Source organism: Bradysia coprophila, unplaced genomic scaffold (genome assembly GCF_014529535.1).
Source record: "Bradysia coprophila strain Holo2 unplaced genomic scaffold, BU_Bcop_v1 contig_476, whole genome shotgun sequence".
Taxonomy (NCBI): domain Eukaryota; kingdom Metazoa; phylum Arthropoda; class Insecta; order Diptera; family Sciaridae; genus Bradysia; species Bradysia coprophila.
This window is the reverse complement of record NW_023503727.1, coordinates 3,756,891-3,775,563: the sequence shown is the minus strand read 5'-3', so window position 1 is coordinate 3,775,563 and position 18,673 is coordinate 3,756,891. Positions and strand designations below refer to the sequence as shown.

Sequence of the window (18,673 nt, the reverse complement as noted above, 5' to 3'; positions counted from 1 at the left end):
CGGGAGTGCTTCACTCGCTCACTAGAAATGTCATTCGACCATTCGTCAACACAACGACATTTTCTTAGGGACAATAAGGTAAATCATACCGCACATGTGAAAAACGAATAGTGATTTTCTCCCCTCAGCTGAAACTTCGGAAGCGTTTGTTGTGAAAAACGTTGTGTTCATCTCGGGGAAAAAATTAGAAATTACATTTTCTCTGTTGACTTGTGGCCCTCGCTACGCTCTCGACACTCTCAAAACGCAATTTCCAACTTTTTTCTCCTCGTTGAACAAATACCTGTTTCATACGTGCGGTGTGATTTACCCTCAATATTCCATGAGAAAATTGTGTTTTCTTGACGATTGGTCGAATGACATTTCTATTAAGAAAAGTGCAGCACTTTCTCCCCCGTGTAGGGAAAATAGAACTTTTCTCACTTATTGAAGTTTTCAAAAATGGTATGGCGAAGCAATGTTTTAGGTTCGTGGAGAAAAACGGTAAATCAAACCATGTAGATATGATAAATGTTGTGTTCACATGAAATACATTGTGTGGTATCGTTAGAAAGGTAGTCAGACCGTAATATCTATAAGATAAATTTTATAAGGTTTCAGAAGGGTGTATGAAGAAACTTCATGAATTTTTTTTTATGGACAAGGTGTTGGAAGTAACTCAGCAATCTCATAAATTTGTATATAATCAAGTAACCAAGTTCTATTTTGTTGTGTTAGAACTTTTCATTCGTTGAGAATCAGCAGCTCAATAAAGATTGGAGATATTTGGACGTTCCAACAGGTTATGGGCCCAGACAGGGAATAAGACAGTACAAAATAGAAGAACTAGAAAAATGGCTACAGAAACGAAGATAGCATTGACGAAATTGAATGGCAGCAACTATTTTAACTGGAGGTCTAAGATGGAGATGATGTTGATAGGAAAGGGTTTGTGGAAAGTGATCAAAGACGATAAACCGGACCCAGTTACTGTCGATTGGACTGAGAAAGACGAGAAGGCTCATTCACATATTGCATTGACCATAGAAGATGATCAAATTCAATACATAAGAACTTGTACAAGTGCAAAAGAAGCCTGGAATAAACTCAAGGAGTTTCATGAGAAAGATACACCTAACAGTCGGGTCGGGATGTGACCATGTGTAGCACATGTGGACGAGATGAACGAACTCTTCCAGAAATTATTAGCACTTGGGGACGAGTTCAAACCCGAATTCACCCTAAGTGCAACACTGATTGGTTCGTTGCCAGAGAGGTACAATTCCTTGGCGGCGATTCTGGAGTATTGTAATGAAGAACTCACTTCGAGCTTGGTTTGTTCAAAAATAATCGATGAGTATGAACGACGAAAGGAGCGGAACGTGATAAAGGAAGCTTCAGCATTAAAAAATTAAGTTCTTCAAGACATTCGAAAGATGGTGTTGCCTGTTTCTTTTGTGACAAGAAGGGACACTACAAACAAAATTGCGAGGAATATAAAGAGTGGATCGATAAGACGCAGTCTCGAAGCGACAGAGTGAAACTAGTCTACGAAGATGATTCCGATGTGGATTACGCTTTTTGAGAATAGTATAATTGAAGGACATACGGTAACAACAATGGCTATGATTTATGGAGTGATATTTGTGTAAATGAGGAAGGAATGATGAAAAAGAAGAAGAAGAAGAATATGTGAAGATGTGAGGCAACAGAATTTGAGCAAGTTAAGATGAAGAATTCGAGACGCAAAAGAATTTGAACCGAACAGTGGTACCAGAATTTGAGCGACATAAGAGTGATTTTGTGATGAATTTTATGTAGTGAGATCTGGACTTTAGTTAGGGTCATTGAGGAGGAGGTCATTTTTCAAACTTATGAACTTGTGGAGGAGTGTTGGAAGTAACTCAGCAATCTCATAAATTTGTATATAATCGAGTAACCAAGTTCTATTTTGTTGTGTTAGAACTTTTTATTCGTTGAGACTCAGCTCAATAAAGATCATTATTTTGTAATTGTCTCTTATTTCCTGGAAATATTTGGACGTTCCAACACAAGGAACACTTGCCATTCTATGCAATGTTGTTCTGAGTCCCCATTGGATTCCTGAAATCCAGGGCCTGAATCGATGTGCACTCTTCGTTTTTGGGTGCATTTCGGAAAAAACTTTCATTTCATTTCATTTCATTTATTTTTCATAATAATAAAACATAACAAGTGACCTGCGTAGCTCCAGTTTGTAAACAATTCTAAGGAGCTACTTTTTTGGTGGTGAGAAGTGTGAACTCTTCTACTCTATCACATCACAGTACCCTCGAAGATACTATTTTGACCCGATTTGAGTCGGTCAATATTGTCAAAAGATTCTGTATGTTGAGCTATTGAGCTGATTAATTTCGTAATAAATTTTCTGTCGGCTGAGGTTTCACGAAGTAACGAAGCCAGTCAGTTTATAATCGATTCTGAGTGTACCTTCACCGTACTTTGGGGCCGTTCATAAATTACGTAACGCAAATACCCGGGGGGGGGGTGTTGACCTGGCGTTACGGTCCATACATTTTTTTTTAAAGTTCCATACATGTTAGCGTTACAGACCCGGGGGGGGGGTCTGAAGATTATCAATTTTTGCGTTACGTAATTTATGAACGGCCCCTTTTCTCACTGTTCAATTAACATGATTGCCACCTCTGCTTGGCCTAACAGCGTAATGTTACTATATCTCGTTGAAATTGAAATTTCTGCCGCTAATGTCGAGGCTGTCACATCAATTTTTAAAATAAAACTTTGCGATAACACGTTCTAAAAATAGGAAAATATTTTTGTTGTTGTCGTACATCGGACATTCATTTCGACAGTTACACATATTTGCTTTGTCGTAAACATTTCAAAGTGCAATTGAAATGGATATACTTTCTACTCTGACACGAGATAAGAAATGTTTAATTTATAATTTTTTGAAGGAAAATTCTTTAGTTAATTCCAATGAACCTACTCCTTTTCAGATCAATGTGGGATGCACTGTTGAAATCAGTTCGATGTGAAATCATCAGCTTCACTAGGAATGAACAAATCGATGCATATGTTCTAAGGTAAGCATTTTTCTTCTGTTTATTTAATGTTAACCAGTAATCGGGACAAATGTTGGTCAACGGTCGTGTGTATAATTCTATGGAGCGCTTCCGGTAGCATGATACTGTAGTCATTTATTAAAAAAAAGAATCAATTTGTCAACTATCGCGGTTAAACAAGAAGATCGTATACTATTCCGACGTTTATCTCACGAGCGCCAAAGGTTAAACAGATTAATTTTTTTAATTTTCAATGTTTTTTTCTCTCTGAAAATGTATTCGTATAGCAACCACGTTTTTAGCTTAAGTTACTGACCTGTTCGTATAGCGCGAATTTTTGTCGGCAATTTGATTCAGTTGATTTGATAAGAATTGACTGTACTGACTGTGTGACCATGAACGAAAATTATTGTCTAGCACTTAAACGTTTGATAATTTGATTTATTGGCTACGATTAATTTGGAACTATTTCGACTGATTTTTATTATGGAAATCAGGCTAAATTAACGGTTCAGTGAAGCTACAACAAATTGGTTGATTTTTGGAAGCCACATAAAACTAAGTCACATTTTGAATAGTTCGACTTTAAATCCTCTAAGTAGTGCGATGAACGCGATTAACGTGTCATTGGCTCGTAGACTTTTGTAATAGGGCGTATCGAATTTTTAGAATTTTAAGGGCCGCGATAGCCTGTGTGCGGAAAACGTAGATCATTGAAAACTAATTCCAGGCATATGGTTGATGGATCCGAAGGTGCCCGGGAAGAAGTCCCCCCGGACGACTTTAACTTTCAAATGGTCATAACTCGGAAAGTTGAGAGTATTTCTGAAAACAATGTTCTAGCAGGATGTAGGGCGTTAAAAACTCTACAAAACTGCCAAAGAAACCGATGGTCCAAAAGGTGTGTCTGTCGAGGTTTTCTAACATCGAAAGTTCGACATTTTGGTTTTTGATTTTTATTTCCTGAGAGACAAATTATTAACTTTAGCTTTTGGCATGAGGTTGTAGAGGAGGTCGAGTACTACCAGTACACTAGGCATTGTCCCGGTCGGCGATCCATCCGAAACCACTTTTTCAACATTAATGAATGAACTTTTTAAGTGTACCCACGTCGCCCACGAAGCCAGTGCAGACACTGTAACCGGTGTTGCTGAGTCGAGGTAACCTTGGCCAGTAAGTGCGCATAATATTCCATAACAGTAGCTGAACTCTTTTACAAAATATTTGGGATCTCGATGTAGCACATTATATTGACACGGTGGTATACCACGAAGTTCAACCTTTTGTAAAAATATCGAAAAATGTGTATTTGCAACGAAATCGACTTCTTACTACTGTTCGTGGGTCAAATAACAAATTAAAACGATTATTTGTTGTTTTTCTCACAAATTTCACTTTCTCAGATTTTGTAGTACAAAATGTGCTACACCGACTCAGCAACACCGGTTACATTGTCTGCAATGGCTTCGTGGGCGACGTGGGTACACTTAAAAAGTTCATTCATTAATGTTGAAAAAGTGGTTTCGGATGGATCGCCGACCGGGACAATGCCTAGTGTACTGGTAGTACTCGACCTCCTCTACAACCTCATGCCAAAAGCTAAAGTTAATAATTTGTCTCTCAGGAAATAAAAGTCAAAAACCAAAATGTCAAACTTTCGATGTTAGAAAACCTCGACAGACACACCTTTTGGACCATCGGTTTCTTTGGCAGTTTTGTAGAGTTTTTAACGCTCTACATCCTGCTAGAACATTGTTTTCAAAAATACTCTTAACTTTCCGAGTTATGACCATTTGAAAGTTAAAGTCGTCCGGTGGGACTTCTTCCCGGGCACCTTCGGATCCATCAACCATATGCCTGGACTTAGTTTTCAATGATCTACGTTTTCCGCACACAGGCTATCGCGACCCTTAAAATTCTCAAAATTCGATACGCCCAATTTTGTAATCTTCTAATTTACCTGCGAATGTCATGATCCATTTTGATCTGGGATGGAAAAAATGACCTAAAAGAGGTTTTGCAGGTACCATGAAAATAGCAGGTTTTGCTGCTCTAAAAGACGAGAAAGAATATTTTGGTTTGAAAGCTTAATATGCAAGTCAGATTTAAAATATTTCTTGACCCATGTTATTGCAGCCCTTGCCTTCAGATCGGATTGTAATTACTCAATACCAAATAATGTATGCGATCTACTTAGTAGCATAAATAACTATTGGGACCTGTAGAAACCGATGTGAACTTGTTTCACCTGTTTTCATTCAGCTGGCATGTATACGAAAATACCTACGTGGATAAGTTACACGTGCTCAGACTAGCATAATCTTACTATATTTGTGTACCAGCTAAATCAAGTTGAAATTAGTTTGATGAGTAACAAATTATCGCTTGGATTATCTACGTGTCGATTTTTAAATAATTTTCGTGTTGATTGTATTGGGAAAATCATTTTGTCACAACTCTAAAGTGGCTCCCCAAGTCGCCTGCATCTTATATAAAGAACCTAGAGGGTTTATACACTACCGAAATGGTTGTAATAAAATGGATTTAAAAAAAAATTAATCGAATAAATAGCAGTCGAGAGAAATTTTTGGTATTGAGCGGAATCGTTAGATATTTTTGGAATGTTTGAATTTTCTGTGGAATATTTATGAAAAATGGAAGATTTAGAGGAATTTTCTGAAACAAATGGAATTTTTGTTAATGAGTGGAATTTTTGAAAATATTGGAAATTTTGTGGAATTGTTAGAATTTATGGAATTGGTACTTCTGGTACACAATTTTAGACAGCGTTTAATCCCTCGACTCGATGCTTTTTACTTTTTTTCATTTTTCAACTTTAGGTTTTTTAAGAGAATTGATAATTCCTTTGAAAAACTCCACGGGGGGTTATTAATTTCGTCAGTAAAATAAACCCCACACCAAATAATAATCGAAAATCAGATTTAAAAGGCACCGGTACTTAGCTTAAATTGTACCCTACATTTGTGTGCCTCATATTACATTTTTGATGATATTTTTCCATCAGAATACTTTTAGAAAAATGTACGACCGCAATTCCGACCACAAATGTGTTAGCTTTCAACAGAAGATACATTTGGTTGTAGTCGTTTGTCGTTTGACCAGCTCTGAGAAAAGTGAGCAATTTAATGAAAACTGTTACAACCAAATGTATTTTCTGTTGAAAGCTACCACAATCGTGGTCGGAATTGCGGTCGTACATTACATTTTTCAAAACGAAGTGGCTATTGGCACTTGGGTGCGAATAGTCTGTATGAAGGCTATTGTCACTTGGGTGCAAATAGTCTATGTGAAGGCTATTGGCACTTCGTTGAAGGTTATTAACATAAACTACATCAACATGCAGACTTTGATCCCTTTTACAAACTGTGACATTACAAACTGTAGAGCCCTTTTACAAACTGTCATAAAACAGACTGTGTATCCCTTTTACAAACTGTGACATTTTAGACTGTTGATCCCTTTTACAAACTGTGACATTTTAGACTGTTGATACCTTTTACTAGTATTTTACATTACTAGGGATAAAAAGATGAAAAGTAGAGTTTTCGTGTGAATTTTGTTGATCCGAGGCGAAGCCGAGGTCAATAAACACACGAAAACGAGACTTTTCATTTTTATCTCGAGTTATGTAATGGATTTTACATGCTGAGGGCGTCGAAAGTAGTGCTTGAAACATGAAAAGTACGGTTTTCGACGCATGTAGCATGTAAAAACTTTGACATTACAGACTGTTGATCCCTTTTACAAACTGTAGCATTACAAACTGTTGATACCTTTTACAAACTGTCATATACCTTCTACAAACTGTCATATAACAGACTGTGTATCCCGTTTACAAACTCTGACATTTTAGACTGTTGATCCCTTTTACAAACTTTGACATTACATACTGCTGATCCCTTTTACAAGCTGTCATATTACAGACTGTTGATCCCTTTTACAAACTGTCATACAACTGTCATATTTAAAAATGGATACTAATAAACGACCGATAAATTAATTCAAAACTACCGATAAAAAATAATAAATGACCGATAAATACGGTACCGATAGAAAATAATAAATTATCGATAGACAAATTCACAAGTACAGATAAAAATATTCAAACCTACCGATAACTTTTTACCGATAAAAAATGATAAAATACCGATAAATTAATAATTTTACGACTATTCATCGGTCAAATTCCATTTTCTATCGGTAGTTTATTACTTTCTATCGGTAGTTTATTAATTTCTATCGGTAGTTCATTATTTTCTATCGGTAGTTCATTGTTTTCTATCGGTAGTTCATTGTTTTCTATGGGTAGTTCATTATTTTCTATCGGTAGTTCATCACTGGGGCCTTTCTGTTGACTTTTCTTCGATTTCAAATGGAATTTATTTTACTGAGGGCCTTTCTGTTAGTTTTTTTCGATTTCCAATCAAAATTTTCCAACTGAGGCCTTTCTGTTATTTTTTTTTCGATTTCCAATCAGTAGGATTTCCAATATGTTCGCTAAAATGGGCTGCATTTGTTTGAACACTAAATGGTTGAATTTAAAAAAAGCCCTGCCGGGACTTCGCCGGCTGAGGCAAAAGGCCCTTCGGGAATCGCCCAAACGCCCAGTATGGCCAGTTCGGGCCTGGAAAAAATCTTGAGCACTAAAAATTTATGTTTGACCAATTGATAACAACAATTGACCATTAACATTAAGTATTATAAACTGCCGATAGAAAAAATTAAAGTACCGATAGAAAATGATGAATTACCGATGGAAAGTAATAAACTACCGATAGAAAATGATAAATGATCGATAAAACGACCAGTTTATCGGTACTTTAGTACTTTTTATCGGTAAAAAGTTATCGGTAGTTTTGAATATTTTTATCGGTACTTGGGAATTTCGCTATCGGTACTTTATTATTTTTTATCGGTACCGTGTTTATTATTTTTTATCGGTAGTTTTGAATTAATTTATCGGTAGAATATAATATTCCTTTAAAAATCGCCCTAATTTATGCTTCACAATTACCAAAAATTCATAACAATTTCCGAAGAAAATTCTAAATAATAAGCACTGAGGGTCCAGCAATAACATTGTCTAGATAGTTGATTGGTAGATTTGAAAGATAGACGTTGTATCAACCTATGCTTTACACAATTGAAGTACTAGATTTTATTGATTTTGTTGCAATCCGCTTGCCGTTTTCCAATAAGGTTAATACATTTATAAAAAGAATTATCCAAAAATAAACCCAATTTGTTTTGGTCACGGTCAGCCAACACCTGCATCGGTTCACATTTTCAGTAAATTGTTATACTTTGACATTGTCATTACATCCAACAAATTGTTTTAATTAAGCCGAGACATTGAACGAAAAATCAATATTCCAAATTTACCATGATTCTTGTTTCTTCTCGTCTGAATTTCTTTGGAGACTGTGATGGTGTTCGAACAAAGTAGCAGAAAATGCTTGGGAAAAAGGTAGTCGTTTCACTGAATACATTGTACGTTTTATCCGTTCATGTATTATGTTCGTTAAAATGTTACGTATCAACTTACATTCAAACAGATTTTGTATTTCGCATAATTTGCACAAAAAAATCAGGATTTTTCCACTCCTCCCACTCGGATGTGTATCATTCATTATACATACCATAATGTTATGTAATACTTCGTGTATACACGTATCATATATGCTTGCATATTATCTTCATTATGAACATGTTAATGTTAAGTTTCCACATTAACTGTATGCTCGCCAATGGAAAAGAAACCTCTTCGCACACAAAATTATGTTTTCATCGAGCCCAAAACGAAAAACTTGCAATATTTTAGCCCCATTTTGTTTACCAAGCATATAAATATATTGTGGTGGCCGTATGGTGTACTAAAGCTTTGCGAAGCGAAAAGCATAATGATTCGTGTGGTTTTTTTTGTGTGTGTTCTGTTCAGGCATAAACTATGTGAAGCAAGATATTTATATTGACTTTACTATTTTTGACCTTCAACTTGAATGTAGAAAAGTGCTTATGATCAATCGATAACAAAATGTATGTGAACTAAATGGGGGCTGTGAGAGCGATGACGACGCGACGTGGTGAAATTGTATATTTTTCTCGCTTTCACATAACACTATTGTGTTTAGGGTTAGCGAAAAAAAGATTAATTTAATGTAAGGCTGCTGAAAGACCACGAATTATTTGAAATAGTTAGGGGCAAAAATGTCGGTTTGCTGTTGATGTTCAGGAACACTTTGGGCTGAATTTTATTGAATATCTTAAATTATTACTGATATTGTATACGGAGTAGTATCATGGGAGCGATGGCATCATGTTGTTAAATACATGAATAATGAACACATCAACATACCGAGCGAATTGCAAGGTTATTGTAAAGGTCAGTTTTCGTTCCATTTCACATTCGTATACACCCAAAAATATTCCACTAAATCCTATCGTCGTCGATTAATCCTGGTAAACGGAACTGATGTTCACACGTATGACCAAAATAAATCAAACTTAAAATTGGATATGATTGAGTTTTGAAGTGCAAAATCGTTATGAGAAATCTATTTTTAAAAGTGTAAATATTTTGCATGCGCATACCGACTTTTGTTGACGCCATTAAAAACAAATGCGACATAGTCAGACACATGCTGGTGAAAAGTGAAGAACTCGCGAAATCTGACGATTTATGCGAATGCCAATTTTTGTTATTGAAAATAATTTTTTTTTTGTTTTGGTAACAACACCCCAGACACATGATATATTATTCGAGTCAGTGTACAACGATCCAAATGTTGATGTCATCCACGTCATCGACATTGCAATATAATTATATGTTGCTGGGTGCCTTTTCCATTTCATAATGAACGTTGGACATTAGTTGGGTATAGAAAATGATTGGGTCGAAGCGATTACATGCATTATTTAACCCTTCTGGGGATGTTCGACGTCTATAATTTTGTAGATTTAATTTTATAGTGGGGGTGGACACGAGGGTGTGACTGCTATTTTTATTTTATGGACTTTCTCTGATATTTTTCGTGAGTAAACAGATATAAACGGTGGGAAACTCATATTACAGATCAAAACTTCAAACTTCAACTCCTAAAAAATGAAAAATCAGTCAAAAACACTCAAAAGAGTAAAAGTGACGCAAGTCCCTGTGCATACTTCCAAAACAACTGATATCGCAGGATGTGACGCATTTTGCGCTTGTACGCAAAAACTGCAACAGGAAAAATTTGACCAGAGAAATTCTAGAAACAAAATTTTACCAAACAAAATTTTGCGTCACAAAGTGGCAGATGATTCGGATGTATTTGGACGTATTCTTGCCTATTTTAAAAAATTGCTTAAAAGTACTTTCCTCAACACTTGTGACGGTAAAATTTGTTTCTAGAATTTCTTTGGTCAAATTTTTCCTGTTACAGTTTTTGCGTACAAGCGCAGAATGCGTCACATCCAGCGATATCAGTTGTTTTGGAAGTATGCACAGGGACTTGCATCACTTTTACTCTTTTGAGTCTTTTTGACTTCTTTTGGAAGAATTAGTAGATTGAAAAATTTAAAAATTTGAAAAATTTGAAAAATTTAAAAAATTTGAAAAAAAATTGAAAAAATTTGAAAAATTTAAAAAAATTTGAAAAATTTGAAAAATTTGAAAAAATTTGAAAATTTTTAAAAATTTTAAAATTTTTTGAAAAATTTAAAAAATTTTGAAAAATTTAAAAAATTTTGAAAAATTTAAAAAAAAAATGAAAAATTTAAAAATTTTTGAAAAATTTAAAAAAATCTAAATTTGGGGAAAAAAAATTGAGGCGAGCAGAGCTTACCAAAAGCGAACAAATTTGTTCTACCATACCCATCCACACACACACACTTAAAGGTGTTCTTATATGGGAACTTCGAGGAGCCCTAGCTCCGAAACGAGGCCGGTTCCCCCCAAATTTTTTTTTCTGGAATGTCTTAGAATGACGACTAGAATCTACTCCCAAAATTTCAACAAAATCTAAAGAAGACTTTAGAAGATAGGAAACACGGACGGACGGACTAACAAAGTAACGTAGGATTTTTTCATTTCGTTTAAAGTACTGAAATTGACCAAAATGTATTGAAATGGGGCTTCTTGGAAGATTTTTTGCGTGGCCAAATTTTAAGCTGCAAGAACGTGTGATAGCTCATTGAACTCGTACGGACGCCTAGTTTTTTTTAATGGTAATTTGGAGTCATTTGTATTTGTGGAACTTCAATATTTGCTGTATATATGGTTCTACGACAAAAAAATTTTTTTGAAATTTTTTCTAGTAATAGGACTTGCGTCACGGGCGCTATGCTAACGCGCGCCCATGATTGTTTTCCCATCGGGCGTCGTGTTCGGAATTCCAACTTTTTAATTCATCACACTGAACATTCTCATTCGTAGAGACCTATGTACATACACCTATGTTTGCTGTCGTAGTTAGATTGGTCATTGTTAGATCAAATGGAAATGATTGTAATTAAAGCGCAGGCTGTAATTAGAAACGTAGAATTATTTGAAAACATTTTCACATTTTTCAAATATCTGACATGTGACATGTGCAACAGTAATGAATGTAGACCTCAATGTTTGCACATTGAACATATTTTGACGATTCTTTTTGATTATTTAGTTAATTACATCCTGTGATATATTGATTGTCGATAAATAAATGAATCAAACGATAATTTTGCTGATTCGCATTTTAGACAGTATTTTTGAATTGGGAGGAACAAGTTCTGAGAAGAGAATGGAAGATCCAAGGGTGGACTTTTCAAGTCGCATCGAGCGATTGTCTCTGTTTGATTCGATCTCAAAACAAATTAAGTGAAAGATTTCGTTTAAATCTGCTTGGATATACGCCAATGAAAGGATATAACAGAGTCAATAAAATTCATCCCGTTAGTTCATAATTCAAATTGAACAGTTAGAGAGTACCAGAGTACAGGAACAAACCGTTGAAATGCTCGCATTCGCCAAATTTTCACAAATATTTCTTCGTTTACTCATTCATTAAAATTCCGTGAGGCACTGTATGACCTGATGTACAGTGTCAATATGCCTTTGATTTCGCTAGGGTCGAAAATGGCTTATTTAATAAACACAACAAGTAACGACATAATAGTTGTGTCCGTTAGAATCAAAAGTCGGTCTTATCCATCTGTCAAAGTGACGTTTTAAACGTCAAACGAAAATAAATATGCAAAACGTTCGACTAGTCTTTTATTTTTCTTTAATTCTATTTCTTTATTAGAACTTTTGCATATTTTCTACGTTTGACGTTTAAAACGTCACTTTGACAGATAGATAAGGCCAACTTTGTTTCCAACAGACACAGTTATTTTACATGCTATATGCGTCGAAAACCGTACTTTTCATGTTTCAAGCACTTCTTTCGATGCCCTCAGCTCAGAATGTAATAGTAGATTACATACTTGTGCGGAAAATCAGTGTTTTGAAGAGTGTTGAGTTTGTATGCTGAGCCGAGGGCGAAATATAAAACCACACGACCACATAACTCGGACTAAATGAAAAGTCTCGTTTTCGTGTGTTTATTGACCTCAACTTCGCGTTGAATCAACAAAATTCACACGAAAACTCTATTTTTCATCTTTTTATCTTTTCATGTAAAATACTAAACCTAACGCATGCTGAAAGGATTTTTTTAGCGAACGAGAGGTTTCCAGCACGAGCTCAGCAATCGAATTCGCTAAAAAGCCTTTCAGCAAAAATTAGGAAAAACGTTTTTCCTAAACAACGTCGTAAATACGCAACGAAGACGCGATATTTTAACACTAGTTAGGAAACATTCATTACAAAACTCGGTATAAACATGAAAAGTCATGTTTTGTGTGATTGTTGATCCGTGGCGAAGCCGACTTCGAACGAAAATTCGACTTTTTACTCTTCAATTGTTAAATACAAATCATGTTCGAACGAGTAAAGTCAGTCGGTTGGGTTGTTAAAAGTTAAAAAGGTGCAGAATAGTCTGACAATTTTGATGTACATTTTTTCTTACACTTCGTATTTCGAAGAATGTAGACTTCTCTATTGCTATACCTCGGTGCAACAACCGTCGTATTTTACTTCATATGTAATATCCGTTATTTGTACTTGCATCTCACTCACAAAATTGTTACCTGCACACAGGCACTACCTGTTACACTAAATAATTTAAAGATCTTCTTCAGTACATTTGTCAAGATTTATTGTTATTTAAGTCTTTGGTTCTCAAAAGTCCAAGAAAACATTTTGTCGAAATGAGAACACTTTTCCGTTCTCAAAAGTCCAAGAAAATATTTTGTCGAAATGAGAACACTTTTCCGTTCTCAAAAGTCCAAGAAAATATTTTGTCGAAATGAGAACACTTTTCCGTTCTCAAAAGTCTAAGAAAATATTTTTGCCAAATGAGAACACATGCAAGTGAACGAAAAAATTTGTTGACCTCACCTAAGAAAGAAAGCTATTTCTCAAAAGAATCCAAAGAAGGCGTGTCCTGTTTGTTTGTGTTCAAAACTTTTAAAATGAAATTTATGCAAAAGAAGGAAAACAAATATGAATGTGCGATTTGTTGAATCAGCTACCCATACTGTACCGGGGTCTATTTTTAGGAATTTACCTCTTAAAAATTCCTCAAAATTAAACTCCTAGAAATAGACATACTAATTGACTTTAGTTTTGACGGCAGTGTTATTAATCTCCGTTTTGTTTCCTGTTTCTTTAAATTACAGCGAGAGCAGCATGTTTGTTTCTAAACGTCGATGGATTTTGAAAACATGCGGAACTACAACACCGTTACAATGCCTCGAGCCATTATTGGCTATGGCTGAGCAGATCGCTGGTTTTAGTGATGTTGAGGCTCTGTTTTACTCCCGTAAAAACTTCAAACGTCCTGATCTACAGGTGAGTGCGGAGAGTGTGGTCAATAATTTCATTCCAATATAATTTTCCGTCGTTGAACAGGTCTCTCCTCACCGTGGCTTCGAAGAAGAGGTAGCATTGTTGGACTCGTTTTTTGATGACGGTCGCGCCTATTGCTTAGGATCGGTAAGTATCGGAACGCTATGTGTGCACTGAATTACTTTTATTTAATGCAAAATCATCATTTTAAAAAGTTTCTTTATTGTAAAGGTTCTTAGGACCGAAAAAGCAATCGCCAATGCAAAGCCGCTCTTTCACTCCCCTCCTATCCAAAAAAAAAGTCCAAAACTCAATTACTGATACAATCCAAATATAACGAAATTTTTAGGTGAACCGTGACTGTTGGTATATGTATTCGTTGTGCCGCGGGGGAGGAGAAATGCAGCGACGTATTGAGGATATGAATGTTCAGTCAACCGAACCGGATCAAACAATTGAAATTTTGATGACTGAATTGGATCCGCAGATTATGAGCATTTTTACGAAAGAGGAGAGTGCTAATGCTAAAGATGCCACTGAGGTAAAAAAAAAAGACTTTTGACAATACCCGAAGCGGAGTCCGCTGTACATAAATTTTCCGTTTTTTTTTTTTGACAGAGATCTGGCATTCACAAGATTTTACCAGGAATGGTGATTGACGATTACTTGTTCGAACCGTGTGGATATTCGATGAATGGCGTTTCGAAGACAAATGTAAGTTAATTTTGATTAATTTCTGTTAATTGAATTGAAATAAATTTGAAATCAATTCTTCATGCTGCTCAGTTTGCTGGAGAATATTCCGAAGTAAGTGAACGAAAGTAGCGGAGCAATATGTTTGTGGTTTTTGCATGGACATTTTGTTTCAATGTTGTCACTTTCGTATGTGGAATTAGTTCTTCCATCGTTGCATGCGATCTTTGAATTAAATTCATTTCACATGAGATCATGGCATGTGGAATGAGTGTTGAAATCGCTTTACAACAGTGGGACCGATATAAGGCACGGAACAGGTCAGGTTTACCTGAACCTGACCTGAAAATACCTGAAACCTGATCTGACCTGAACCTAATTTGATAAATTTTGACCCGACCTGAAATGACCTGAAATCTGAAAAACCTGAATCTCGAAAACCTGAACTGACCTGACTTGACCTGATATCTTAGTTCTCTGGTACAGGTGTGTCAAATATAGTGTACAGCCCCAAAAGATTTCAACAGAAGATGGGAAAAGACCTGACGGTATGACTTTGATACCATGGAGTCATGGGAGATCACTCTTGTCCCGTGACTAACAAAGTTTAAAGCAAAATATCCCGAAATCGATTGATCGTTTCTTAGAGCATGTTTGGTTCATTCGAAAGTATATTATATAAAGCTCCATGTATGTCGCTCTAAGAAAAGCCGTACCGATTCCGAGCTATCTCAAGACCGTTCATCACGAGATAGATCATGGAATTAGCCATATGTGTCTTGAGTCATGGATAATTTTGTGAAAATTATAAGTCGTTAAAGAAACAATCGTCCGATCGTCCGGGGCTGACACAAGAAAGAAACAATTGCGAATGAGTGACCCTTAACATGATCAGTGGGAATGCATCTCGTCAGTAATGGTTTAAATTAAACATTGAACGCTGGCCCTGAAAGTCAAAATGACACAATGGTCGAATGCAAAAAGTAAAGTGAAGAAGAAGTCGTTACCAAAATTATTCCATGAAACCCAGTTTTAGAGTTATTAGGTTGGGACGATCCGTGAGGATCTCAAAACACAGATCTGTTGATCCTTTGTTACCTTTACCGGTCATCACGTAAATCATTGTAACTTTCCTGTTGCCGCAAGGAAGGAGCCCGTCTAGAACGTCAGGTCCTATTGCGGCAATTTCTGAAGGAGCTACCTCATAGTCTCCCAGCATCCTGCGACTTAGTTGAACAAATTTGGGGCAACCGGATATTATATGTGCACCAGTTTCGTTCTCTAGATCGCAGAAACATCTCGGAGTGCTCAATTTTTTCATGTGCCGAATCACCTTGCAATCACCTTGCTTCAGTGTCGTAGAAACAGATCAAACAGGTCAGGTCAGGTAAAATCAGGTTTGATAAAATCAGGTTCAGGTCAGGTCAGGTTTGTTTTTTTTACTTGACCTGACCTGACCTGATATTTCAGGTCAACCTTGTTTTTGACCGCGGTTGACCGAGGTCGACCTATTCCGAGCCTTAGACCGATACTTAAATAACTGTAAACTGTCTGGAAGATTGCCTTCTTCAGCTTGTCCAAAGACTAACGCTCTTCGATCGATTTAGCGCTAAGATTCCATCTACAAAATTCCCTCCACACCCTACAGTTCATGTTGCAAGAATTTGTGGGCTTTAGGGTTTCGATTTCCTATTTCACTTTCAATTTATCATGTCTGGACGCATTGAATCAATTTTTAGTCACTTACTGGCTACCTAACAGCCGGGAGATCTCTGAAGCGACAATCGCAATATTTTTTCCGTCCCGAGCTGCATGTAGAGTAAACGGCCCATGGAAAAAATTCTGAAAAAATTATTAAATTAACAAAATCTGGCTGACTTAAAGGAGTTTCCGAAGATTTTGTTCAATGTTTGAGTGAGAGACTTTTAAGTAAATTTTAGTCAATGACCAAGTCACTACCAACTCGATGTTCCTTCTCATAAATGCGATAAAATTAACATCTGCTTCTGCTTGCTATTAAGAGTGATATCGCCAAATCTTCAGATGATTTTTTTTAACTTTGGGAACAAGCGGTCTCCGATTTTAATGAGTGATAGCTCGTTGGATTCGTCTTTCAATTCTAGGAAACACGTATCGTTCACTTTTTCTTAAAAAAAAATTGTTTTCTGTGAAAAGCGTGGAAAACCGTTCGCTCCACCTTGATCATATCGTTTTTCCAAACTCCTATCACGTAGCAAATATTGGTCCGATTGAAAAACTAAATACTGTTCCGGAGTCCTGAGGAAAGAAGGAAAAAATCTGCATTTTGGCACCAACTTTTTTTCCAACACTTCTGTGGGCTTGCAGCACAAAAGTACTGGGTTCATTTATATGTGCAACGATAGTGGATGAGACCGGCTACAACATCCCATACTCAGTTTCGTGGAACATCGAAGCTGCAGAGAAGGCGGACTCTCCGAACATTCACTACATTTTTAGTCGTAACTCTCGTGGATCTACTCGCACCAAGCGGTGCGTATACTCTACCTTTAGGTCTTTGCAAGGCCGACATTCATACAACATTACAACAATTCAAAATCATTCTTTCTTGAGTTATTGTCGAAAAACTGTTTTCGGTACCCTCTGACATGTCTTCACTTTTGAGCGCTTTTCAAAGAAAACAAAATTTTTTAAGAAAAAGTTAAAAGATACGTGTTTCTTAGAATTGAAAGACGAATCCAACGAGCTATCACTCATTAAAATCGGAGAGCGCTTGTTCCCCAATCACCTGAAGATTTGGCGATATCACTCTTAATATGTCGAACCTCTCGTTACTTCAAGTGTTAAATCCCCGAATTTTTTGCTTTGATTGTATGTATGCCAATCGGACGATAATTGTAACTATTTCACTTTTAGGGATGCTACATGACAATCCATATCACACCGGAACCGGAATTCTCCTACGTCAGCTTTGAAAGCAACGTCGCCTCATCCAACTACAGCGACTTGATAGCTCGTGTAATCGAGACTTTCCAGCCGGGAAAGTTTGTCGTGACCATTTTTGCGAACAAGGTTTGTTTACTATCGACGACATAGCAAAGTTCATCCGACTATAACGACTATGGATGAACCTTGCCGTAGCTTACGTTTTTTTGTTATTGACCACACAACTAAATGTTCTTCAATTTCAGGCATCGCCATCGTTCAATGCTTCGCGCAATTTGGATTATGCATCGTCGATTCGCGATTGGAAACGTCGTGACATCCAGTACTGTCGCCTGGAATCGTACGATTTGACTTATGCGCACTACTGCAAATTCCCGAGCTGAGAATTACAGGTTATGCCCTCATCAGGGGCTAACAACGCCATCATCCCGTCTCATCTTCCGCCGCATAACTCCCATTCCAAATTTCATTCCACTTACTTCCGCTCCTATCCGTTACTGAACGTTTTATTCGCTCAATTAGCCAACATTTTACCGAATTTCCAGCCGACATTGTCCAATTTTCCATTTCCCACTATCACCACCAACGGCACCAATTATGCCACCCATCCAGCTGCTGCCAACAATAAAATCAATTCGAATTTCGTTGTTGCCCATTTGATAATGATGTTGATTTTACTGCAATTAATTCCATTCGTTCTCGTTTATTACATTGAAGAGTGCTCTCCACTCGTCCTGTTTTCGTGGTGGAGAAACAAAATTTCTTGAAACGCGATACCGTTTAGCGTTTGTTAACATAGTCTTAACAACATTCACAACCAATTTTCAAAAAAATTAATTTTTTGTTTGTTTTACCCAAAGAGAAACAAAGTTTTTTCCGCGAAATGCTGACCTCTTGAGTTTTTTATATGTTCGTTGTGTTGAACATATAAATTAGCAGTTACATAGTGAATACACACACACAGAGTTAGTATTTAAATTTAAAAAAAAAATAATTTTCTTTTTTTTTGTAATGTTTAAGTTGACGAAGAAAAAGTGCACATTTGAACTTTCAATGTACCGTAGCGGTTAGGAGACGATGA

At 36.4% G+C, this 18,673-nt stretch overlaps 1 protein-coding gene and 1 long non-coding RNA gene across 3 annotated transcripts in view; one reads left to right on the top strand and one right to left on the bottom strand.

Moving 5' to 3' along the window:
* LOC119082758 overlaps positions 1 to 12,203 on the bottom strand; it is a 27,081-nt gene extending 14,878 nt beyond the window's left edge. Inside the window, exons 1-3 of the long non-coding RNA XR_005088707.1 lie at positions 12,193 to 12,203; positions 7,404 to 7,409; positions 6,660 to 6,669 (exon numbers count right to left, since the gene is read on the bottom strand). This is a non-coding gene — a long non-coding RNA (uncharacterized LOC119082758). The remainder of the gene's footprint in view (positions 1 to 6,659; positions 6,670 to 7,403; positions 7,410 to 12,192) is intronic.
* The window catches only part of LOC119082757 (S-adenosylmethionine decarboxylase proenzyme), a 26,795-nt gene extending 8,122 nt beyond the window's left edge, over positions 1 to 18,673 (top strand). Inside the window, exons 2-9 of one of the 2 annotated variants that reach the window (XM_037192342.1) lie at positions 2,979 to 3,065; positions 13,806 to 13,977; positions 14,038 to 14,121; positions 14,324 to 14,515; positions 14,593 to 14,688; positions 14,761 to 14,781; positions 17,563 to 17,718; positions 17,838 to 18,673. In XM_037192342.1, coding sequence (XP_037048237.1) covers positions 2,979 to 3,065; positions 13,806 to 13,977; positions 14,038 to 14,121; positions 14,324 to 14,515; positions 14,593 to 14,688; positions 14,761 to 14,781; positions 17,563 to 17,718; positions 17,838 to 17,975 — 946 coding nt within the window. In that variant the 3' untranslated portion in view covers positions 17,976 to 18,673. The remainder of the gene's footprint in view (positions 1 to 2,978; positions 3,066 to 13,805; positions 13,978 to 14,037; positions 14,122 to 14,323; positions 14,516 to 14,592; positions 14,689 to 14,760; positions 14,782 to 17,562; positions 17,719 to 17,837) is intronic. The other variant, XM_037192343.1, reaches the window with a different exon arrangement.